At 38.2% G+C, this 10603-nt stretch overlaps 2 protein-coding genes across 2 annotated transcripts in view; one reads left to right on the plus strand and one right to left on the minus strand.

The window, feature by feature from the left end:
• Positions 1–2270: 2270 nt before the first annotated feature.
• The window catches only part of mdkb (midkine b), a 40910-nt gene continuing 32577 nt past the window's right edge, over positions 2271–10603 (minus strand). Inside the window, exon 6 of the transcript XR_014771733.1 lies at positions 2271–2727. The gene's annotated coding sequence lies outside the window, so the exon portion shown is untranslated. The remainder of the gene's footprint in view (positions 2728–10603) is intronic.
• LOC146317131 (muscarinic acetylcholine receptor M4-like) lies at positions 7902–10106 on the plus strand. Its single transcript, XM_084733675.1, has one exon. It carries the CDS (start codon positions 7950–7952, stop codon positions 9258–9260), a length of 1311 nt encoding a protein of 436 aa, XP_084589801.1. The 5' UTR covers positions 7902–7949; the 3' UTR covers positions 9261–10106.

A 10603-nucleotide genomic window follows, 5' to 3' on the forward strand; every position in this document is an offset into this window, starting at 1 on the left:
TAATATAATATAATATACATTTCTTCTCCTCAGTGTTGTTTGTTTGTTTGGTAAACTTGTATTCGTGTGTTTCTGAGTTTGGACACAATGACTGAAGGAACCACTAGAGGGAGCTACAGTCCAGATGGACACATCAGTCCATCACATCCAAACTCTTGTTGTCTTCTGTCTCTGCTGTCCTGCTGCTCATCACTGTTCATGTCCAAACATTTTACACACACACTAAAGTCTCTGTGCTGTTTGATGCTGCCTTTCTATCAGTCATCATTCACTTATTATTAAATGATTTCATTCTTTCTGTTCTTGTTGGAATATGTGCACATATTTATGTTCAGTGTGAAAATAAACAAACACGATTATAGAGAACTAAAAATGAACAAAAACTAAGTGTCAATAAACATTTTAGTTCATTGAATGAAGTATAAAAACGAGACTTAAGGGAAAAGAAAACAAAGCGGAATAAAAAAAAAAATACAATAAACGTCTATAGTTTTTGTCACTTTCATAAATCTGTCGACACAACATGATGATGTTTATCTATATTTCTGTGGTGTATCAGTGAAGTGTATGAAGACTGCAGCAGTCTCTGCCAGTTTTATAATATGAGTCTTTCTCAAAATAATGACATTTTATCTCAAGGTAATTAGAAATTACTTACCAATATGTCATTATTTTGAGACACTAACTCAAAATTTTGGAATACTAATTCATTATTCTGAAATTCATCAGTGTTTTGAGATATTGCTTCTAACTTAAATTATTGTTAATAACCATAAATTATCTTTGTCATTCAAATTAATACAAAAATATTAATTCGCACATCATTTATCTTTCTGACCCTCCAGCTGTAACTGACCTCCAGCATCTCTAAAGAAACCTGCCATTAAAACATTACAGGCAACATCAGATATGCAGAACAGCTTTATCTTTCTTTCTTTCTTTCTTTCTTTCTTTCTTTCTTTCTAAAAGTGTTCGTGCAGCAAAAACTGTAAGATGAAAACTCACTAAAATTGGCAGGTAGGTTGCAAAGTCCACCCTCTACTCAGACAACGAAAATGACCTCACAGCGTCGCTCTAATAATGAAGTTGACATTTTTGCAGTTTTCTCAACTGTGGTTTGGTCTGGACTCAAAATTCTTTTATCGTTTTAATTGTTCAGTTCATCTGAATCTTTTCTAAATTAGTCTTCTGCTTTAAAAATGTCAACTTTTATGACTTTTTGTCAGTTTTATGAAAGTCTTATTTTTACGAACTGCTCACAGATCATTGGGCCAATCAGACTTTGTGGATCTAAAGTTATCAAAGGAATTTTGATTCATTAATCAATTTTTTTTTAATTAAATAGCAAATTTGCAAAATAATGTACTAAGTCATGAACAGATTGAGATATCAGTGTGAAAATTAAGACACGAGTTCAGGATGTTCACTAAGCTAACATGTTAAAGGGCATGTGTTTCACCTGTAGGGGGCGCCACAAATGAGTTTTTGTCACTGGCAGTGTGGATCCATACAGAAATCGTTTTGCATGATCTCGGGTCATGACTCAGTTGAAGCATGAAATTTGGTAATAATTGATTAAAGTATGCAGGGTTTTTTACAGTGAATCTAAATTTCTTCTTCTTCCTCCAGACTTGTAAAAAATCAGCCGTACGTCCTACAGAGCTGGAAGTTTTTCAACTCATCTGCTGAACTGTGACTAAAGTTTGTCTCACTCTAACCTGTGGTCACTTCAAAAGTCCATCACTCTGTGTGTTTCTAAATATGAAAAATCATTCTAATTTGTAATTTTTCACTCAATATTTGAAGAAACGTGACCAAAATATTTGACAAAACACCAGAAACCAGCAGAATGACGTGTGATTTTTGGACTTTTGTTTGTGTTTTATTCTTAAACATGTAAAAATGTTCTCTGGAGATCCAAAGGTCACAGGTTTGAATCCACGTGTCCAACAGTGTGACAACTTATCAATTCTTGTTTCTTATAAACATCCAAATCCTCACAATCTGCTCAGACTCCCTTCATTACTGCTTCTGGTTGCATTATTTTATTTAGATTCGTTTTGAAAAATACTGTACAGAAACTGCCGAGGTTCTTATTTGGCTCTGTTCTTTAGTTCTGTGGTCGCCTCATACAACCACACTTCAAATAATGTGAACTGTCCCTTTAAGCACATCGGTGCCTTTGAGGTCAGAAAGCTTTAAATCTCAAACATTTGCTGCACATTTATAAATGTCGTGTTAACGTGGACATGAATGAACAGACTGAACTCTTCACCAAAACAATGTACAGTATTTAATTTGTTCATTTATACAAGTCTCATCTTGCAACGTCAATAATCTATAGTTCAAAAAATAGATTTTATAGAGGACTTTGTCATTACAGATCCATCCAAACCTTTCTAATTTTGTACAAATTTTAAAAGTGATTCTAAAACAGAAGTCTTGATAATCCAGTGGGTGACGTCCCGGACCATCGAGGAGTTTCCAGAACGTTTCCTGGATGTTAATTTATCTACTGTAAAAACTTTAAGGACTATTTCCTGTTAATACAAACTATCAGCTATGAGGAGAGAATTATTCATCGTTATCTAGTGGGAGGATTCTGGAAAAGCTTTCCACACTTTAATCCAAATAAACAGGAGAACATCAAATCAGAAGTCACAAAAAAGTCAAAATGGAGGGTGGCTGGTGTGTTTTGGAGGAGTCTCTCGTTTTTTTTTTTTTGTTTTTTTGTGTTTGATGAAGGAGGGAAGACGAGTCATGAGTCATGTAAAACTTTTTAAAGCCTCTTTGACAAAACATCAGTTCTCACACGATAAATGATACAATCCACATGTTGTTATATTTCATTATTTCATTCTGCAGGCCAAAACCGGCCCCCCTGAGGGTCCCATCCGGGCCGCGGGATGACTTTACAAACTGCGAAAATTACAGGGAAGACATTCATTTTAGGGTTGAAACAATTCATAGAGTAATCTGATTACTAAAATCTGTTTAAATCCGAACAACTGTACATGGTGGTTATTAATGACCAGAGTATTGATGAGCGCCGATATTTAAATTTTGATGTAATTGATTATCACACAGCTGCAGCGTCTCTCCTCTCTGTCAGTGCAGCTCCTCAGTACAGACACACAGAGGAGGTCAGTGATTCTCTGTCTGTATCTGATCTGTTGACTTTCTTCATCAGCAGGATGTTTTTCCTTCATATGTAACTTTAACACCTTTCTCTTGATGTGCATTTCCGCGCGTGAAGCCAATCAAACGCGTGAGTCTCGTTCAATGCGTGAGAGCTGGCAGCTCTGCTCTGATGTATATTTAGAGTGAAGTCCTGTAGTTTAGATGAAGTGAATAAATGTTTTAAAATGATCAATAATCGTGCAGCAGGTTGAATCACAGAATGTTTGGAACCAGATGTTCATATATTTCATTAACTTTAGTGACAGAAGCTCCGCCATTACTGAGTGCAGGCGCGCTCCCGCGGACAGAGACACACTTCTTATCAGGGATACCAAACTGGACACAACACCAACTTACTGCCGCTTCATCATCAATCCTCTGGACTCTTCCTCAGTATTTTACTCCAGGGTTTGAACACACAGTAGATGCTAATCACGTTAGCCGTGATGCTAACACCAGGGTCAACCGATAAATACACAGTAAAGACATAAACATGATCAAACTTACCGCTGCTGGTCACAGACAGTCGGTACTGATCCAAACCTGAGCTTCAGTGACGAACTGAATCCTGATTTGTTGTTTTTGTCCTCATGGAAGAACCAGTCTGTAACACACACACACACCTCACTTTACCAGTGTTGTGAGGACATTTCCATCAATAATAACATTAATCCTCCGGGTCTTTTACGGGTCAGATGATGGCGGCAGATGAAGATCTGTGTGTTTGTTCCTGCGGCAAACAGCAGAACAGTCGGTTCCTTCCACATGTTCCTTTACCGAAGCAGCGTTAGTGAGAACAAGATGGCGACTGCGAGGTGGACTGAAACCGAGCACGAGGACGGTCACCTGTCCGGAGGTGTGGCTTCCTCCCTTTTGACGTCACATGGAGAGGCAAATCTGAACACAGGACACATATTTTCACTGGAAAAACTATAAAGAAGTGCATTTTACATGATATGAGATAATAATATCAGAGAATATCCAGGATACACAAAACAAACCAGAGTTTATTTTATTCTTAGGACGTCCAGACAGCAGCAGAATTCATTTATTTATTTATTTATTCATTTATTTAATTAATTATTTATTTATTTATTTATTTATTTATTCATTTATTTAATTTGAGTAAAAAAGCATCTCTACATGGTTTAAATTCTCTTTCCAAGTTTATTGTTATTATTATTATTATTATTATTATTATTATTATTATTATTATTATCATTAAAAACTATAGTTTTTAATTGTGCAACAGAGCTCTGCTTTATTCTAAATCTGGATTTTATGGATTTGATTAAAGATCATCGTCGATAAAATTGAAAATAAAAAAAGCGTCCAGGTTTACATTAATCATCTTTCCTGTAACATCATTTTCATTATCAGTTAATCTGTTGATCAGGTCACTTTAATCAATCAATTGTTTGGTCCCTAAAATGTCATAAAAAATGATTCCCTCAAAAATATTCAGTTTACTGTCAGAGAGAAACCAGAAAATCTTCACCTTTAAGAAGCTGAAATCAGAGAATTAGATATTTTTTATTTTTAAAAAATGACTCACAGTGATTGATAAAGTGATAAGATAAACTCTGTTGCATGATTAAAAATTAATCCCAGTTTAAGTAAATCAAAGTTTACTGATGTAAACAGACAAGAGTTTAATCCATGCAGAGATGCTTTCTTACAGTTTTTCAGTTGAATAGATTCTGACAGGATTAATTCAATGTTTTTGAGTCATTTTATGGATCAAACAACTGATCGATTAATGGAGAAAATGATCAACAGATTAATTGATGATGAAAGTGACTGTTACAGGAAAGACGATTAACATAAACCTGGGAATTTTTTTGCTGCAATTTTGAAGAGTTAAAAATGGACATTTAAAAGTTTAAAGTAAAGAAAGTTTAACGTTTGGTGCAACATAATTTAAGGTTATCAGAACAATTGATTGATTATCAGAATAGCTGGTGATGAATGAAATGACAGTGACAGTGATTGTTTCAGCTCTTCTTCGTCCACCTGTGATCAGACTCAGTGTCTCTCGTGTGCAGACAGACGGACAGTAGAAGCTCAGACTGTCTCTCAGAGGTGAAGCAGCAGGTGACGTCTGACAGGGAGACACGTGGGCGGAGCGTCGACTCTGTTCATGAGGATGAATGATGGATATTTCTGAATATAAAGTGCTGCTGCTGCTGCTGCTGCTGAGTGACGGAGGAGACGCAGCAGAGCAGGTGAGTCTCCTGCTTCATATCTCAGTTTCACTTCAGGCTCCTCACTGACGCTTCAGACGCTTCAGAAGGTTAATTCATGAAGAGGTTTTTAATTTGACCTTTTTTATTTGGAAATCCACTTTTTTTTCTGTATGATATTAAGTTTATATCATATTTGATATGTCAGGCATTTATCAAGGTTCATTTTGATTTTATTATTATTATTTTTAGAAACAAAAACAAGAATTGTTCATGATTTTTGGTAAATTTGACCCATTTCAATTAGTTTGTTTCTTTTTTTTTCAAACAGGAGCTTTTTTATTTCTCCTTGTGGTCGATGTAACACAGATAATGACAGCAGAGAAAGAGTCTGAGTGAAAATGAATTCAAATATTGTTAATAATTGTTTGCAACATCCGAGTGATCAGAATGACAACAAGTTAAAACATAAATATCTAATTTCAGTCTAAAGTTATCTTTAGGTGACATTTCAATCTTTAACAAGTTTTTTTAACAGTGTATTTATGACTGTGGTGAAATAATTCAGTGTGTCATAAAATTCAACAGAACGACTGAGGGATTCACAGATTAATTAAACCTGCTGCATCATGTTTATATTCTAACATTTCCAACATGATTTCACTATAAAATAAGGCACAAAATATCAAAAGTACACATTTTTTCTCTGTCCTGTAGTTCTGTTTGTTCATCCAGATAGTTTTGACGTGAGCTGCAGAGTTTTGGAGATTCAGATCAGCTGTAGATTGATCTGATTCTCTCCTGTATAATGAACAGGATCAATAGTTCTTCTCTGCTTGTATCTAAGAAAAGATGAGTTGAGAGATTCAGAGTTCTGACTAACAAACCTCCTGTTTTTAATTGAAGACAGATAAATGTCTCTTTTTAAACAGTTTTGTTTACAGACTTTTGTATAAACTGCAGCGTTCATACAGCTGCTGGAAATCCTTGAAAACACTTGAATTTTAATGTTTTCAAGGTGTGAAAAGTGTTTGAAACTGTAATCACATTACTTTCATAATAAACTGCTGCCTGACTGAATTAGTTAATTAACTTTTTAGATAAGGAAATAAAAATAAGTCAATTATCTGCTGAGCCAGACTGTTCAGGAAGTTAATGATTAATCATTAAACACTTAACTGTCAAATAAGAATTTATTAAACTTAAACATGTATTAATTGATAATTAATCAATAGTCTAGAAATGGCGTTAATTGCACCTCGTGTCTGGTGGAGCCGTTCGTTAGATAAAGAAACTTAAAATTAAAATTAAAATAAGAATAAGATATTTAATTTTTTAATTTATATTTTATTAATTATTAATCAATTACTCAGTTGTTAACATTTTCAATTCTTGGTTAAAGAAAATGCACAAAACTCTAAACTCTAACAGGAAGTCAAGTCTACTTACAGACACATTTAGAAACTTGAAACTTTGTCGTTTTCCTTTAATTTGTCTCCATTTTAGAATTTTATCACAAAACAGTTTAGTTTGATAAAAGCAGAATAACATCTGAATTTATCTGATGAAGAGGTGAAATAATCATTTTGTAAATAAATATGTCATTAATCACAGCTGTAAGCAGCTGGAAAAGACTGAAAATGCAACTTGAAAGTGTCTGAATTTGACTTTGGAAACAGGTGTCAAACTTTGTTGTGTTAAAAAACATATGAATGAAATCTTATTTGCCACGCCCACCTTTCTGATTGGCTGTCAGTCAAAACATCATTCATCCCGTCATCAGCTGTCAGTGTGGAGCTGAACCTCCACAGAGCAGCTCTGCTCCTCAAATTTAGTGCTAACTCACAAAAAAAGAGACGTTTTTGAAGCAGACGATCAAACCGACTGACCAGCTGACAAAAACATCCAAACAAGTTCTGACCAAGTGAATCTTAAAGAACAGATGTTCTGCCACATGTAAGAACGGTTACGAGTTCTTCATGATAATTCTCAACAGCTGATTCAAGGATCAAACACTCCTGATCAATAATCCATAATTTCTGTGATGGTTTGCATTAGCCCTGTGTGTAGAGAGAGCTGGAGGCGTGTCCTCAGCTGGTCGCCATCTCTGTCTCCATCTAGTGGCTGAATAGAAGTACGACACCAGTTCAAGCCAGGTGGAGGGAAAGACTGTCTACAGGCCTCATTCACACCTTTTCAACCATTCAGGTCCTTTTATTCTCCAATTATCAGCTGTTTCGTGTACAGATTACTTTATTTCTGCAGTAGAATCTACCGGAACTACTTTCTATCTACTGGAAAGAGTCGAAGAGATGATTTGTGGAAAGAGTTGCTGCAGTTGAGTTTTGTTTTTTGTTGTTGTTGTTGTTGTTGTTGTTGTTGTTGTTGTTGTTTCGAGCACCACAGGCTGAGTGTCCTCTAGTTCTATTATATGTGAGAGAAATCAGACTCTACAGCTGACGCCTCCAAAGATCCAAAGCTCTGCAACAACTACGTTTTTTTTTTTGTGTGTGTGTGTGTGTGTGTATGTGTGTGTGTGTGTGTGTGTGTGTGTGTGTGTGTGTGTGTGTGTGTGTTTCAGGAAACATGGGACGAGGACCTGAGTCTAACCTCAACACCTCTGTTTGGCTCCGCCCCTGCGTTAATGCCTCCTGTCAGCCTCCCATCCGAGCAGCATGTCCGTACAGCACGGCTCAGCTGATCCTCATCGTCATGGTAACCACGTCCCTCAGCGTGGTCACCGTCCTGGGCAACATGCTGGTGATCCTGTCCATCAAGGTGAACCGTCACCTGCGGACCATCAATAACTACTTCGTGCTGAGCCTGGCAGTGGCCGACCTGATCATCGGCCTGCTGTCCATGAACCTGTACACGCTCTACCTGCTGCAGGGCCGCTGGCCCCTGGGGGCCACTGTCTGCGACATGTGGCTTGTTGTGGACCACGTGGTGAGCAGCGCCTCCGTCATGAATCTGCTGATCATCAGTTTGGATCGGTACCTCTGTATGACGCGGCCACTCAGTTACCCGGTGCGGAGGACCAGCAGGATGGCCGGTCTGATGATCGGCGCCGCCTGGCTGCTGTCCTTCATCCTCTGGACCCCCGCCATCCTCTGCTGGCAGACGGCCGGGGGCAAACGTGTCGTCCCTGACGGGGAGTGTTACACACAGCTCCTCGTCAGCCCTGCTGTCACTCTGGCGACGACGCTTCCTTCTTTTTACCTTCCGGCGCTCGTCATGGTCAGCCTGTACAGCCGCCTGTCCGCCGCCAGCCACAGTCGACTGAACGCGCTCCAGTCAGGACGAGGCACGCTCAGGACGTCCAGTCCATCCATAAAAGACTTCCTCTTGAAACGACGCAGCTGGGTGACCAGCGACCTGGACTCAGACCTGTCTGTGAACCAATCAGAGTCCAGCTCTACGAAGCCCAGAGGGAACCAGAAAGGGTCCAGAAGTCCGTCTGACGTCTGTCTGTCCCCTCTGCAGTGTCATCCTCGGGCTGCTGCCCGCCACCCCAGAGACGAAGAATTAAACAAGATCGAAAACGACTCTTCATCCAACGCCGACCTCCACAAGACGGCGTTGGCAGCTTTCTCCGCCTGTCCCAGCTTCAAGTCTCAGGAGAGACGGAGGCGTCGAGTGATGGCGAGGGAGAGGAGGGTCACCAAGACCATCCTGGCCATCCTCCTGGCCTTCATCCTCACCTGGACACCCTACAACGTCCTGGCCGTCATCGCTGCCTTCTGTCACGTGTGCGTCCCTGGCGTCCTGTGGACCACAGGATACTGGCTCTGTTACATCAACAGTGCCATCAACCCCGGCTGTTACGCCCTGTGTAACGTCACGTTCAGGAAAACCTTCTGCAGCCTCCTGCGCTGCCGCCGCCTCAAGCTGCGGTGACGCTGCTGACTTCTTCTCAGCTGCTGGCAGGTACAGGAGGACATGTTCTGTCTTTGTGGTCCATTGGTCAAAGGAGATTTTATTTGGATCCCCTAAAAAATAAAAGACTGGAAAAAAATCTGCAGAATTTAAGATTTATATCTGCAGTGCATCTTTTATAAAGCATTTAAAAAGTGCTAATTGTTTTAAAAAAATAATAAGAGCCTGTTAATTTCATCCAAATGAACCGAACTAACTTACTTCAATAGATTTTTGAGTTTTGAGCCCAACTCACTCAACTCTAAAGTTTTAAAAAAGTTTCATCAGATAAAGTTTTGCTGAGATAATTTACTTTTCGTCTTTATACAAAACTTGAATCTTTGAGTTTTAGAAACCCCCAAAAATTTAATTTCAAAACTTGAGTAAAATGGTTGAAGTAAGTTGCCTTGAAAGTTTGAGTTTTCTCAACTTTTTTTTTTCAGTTTGTTTTCTTGATGAGAGGAAATAAAAAGATTGAGACGGCCTGTTAACTCAGCATAATGCATTTATTTTTTATTTCTAAAGTATTTCATGTGTATAAATATTTGTCAAGATAATATATGTTGATGTAGAAATGACAGTAACAACGGTCAGGGACGTTCATTAATGACCAGATTAAAATCAGTTTGAAGTGCTTTTCTTTCAGTTGTCACACCTCTAAATACTACAATACCCATGAGCCTCGGCCAACTTCTCTCTGAAAAAACAGAAAACATCATCATGATTTTGTTGAATAAATGTGGAACAAAACATTTCTCTGTAGCGGCTGAACTGATGTAAAATCTAAAAGTAAAACGATAAACTTTTGTCTAAAACTGTGATCTTTAGCTTCAGTTTGCTGCAGAGTTCTCTCAGGGTTTTAAAGGGAAAGTTCATAATATTTGAGGTGTGGTTGTACGAGGTACTACCTACAGCAGGTGGAGGTCGACATGCTGCCAGTTTGGAGACGCAGCAGGAGTATCAGTGTAGGAAGCTGAACACTGTCCTGCTGTGGACAGGGTCGGATTTTAGACACCTAACGTATCATTCAAGTGTACATATACTTATACTTATATACTATAATTAGAATATTTTCACTGCATTACGTTGCTTTAAGACTCACTTTTCTGACAGGAAACCTCCGTTATATAAGACAAATACCACATGTAATATTTAATATATGTACAGATATGATACCTGGTGTTAACGTGTGTCTTGGGTGACCAGATCTCAGGTGGACAGTGTTAAATATAATTTTAAATGAATCACCAAAACATGTTGTGATCTGATCACTCAAAAAACTTACAGAGGAGGATTTGACCACATATGTATGTAGTAATAATACA

This window comes from Lutjanus erythropterus, chromosome 13 (assembly GCF_056507025.1).
Source record: "Lutjanus erythropterus isolate fLutEry1 chromosome 13, fLutEry1.hap2, whole genome shotgun sequence".
In the NCBI taxonomy this organism is placed as follows: Eukaryota; Metazoa; Chordata; class Actinopteri; order Lutjaniformes; family Lutjanidae; genus Lutjanus; species Lutjanus erythropterus.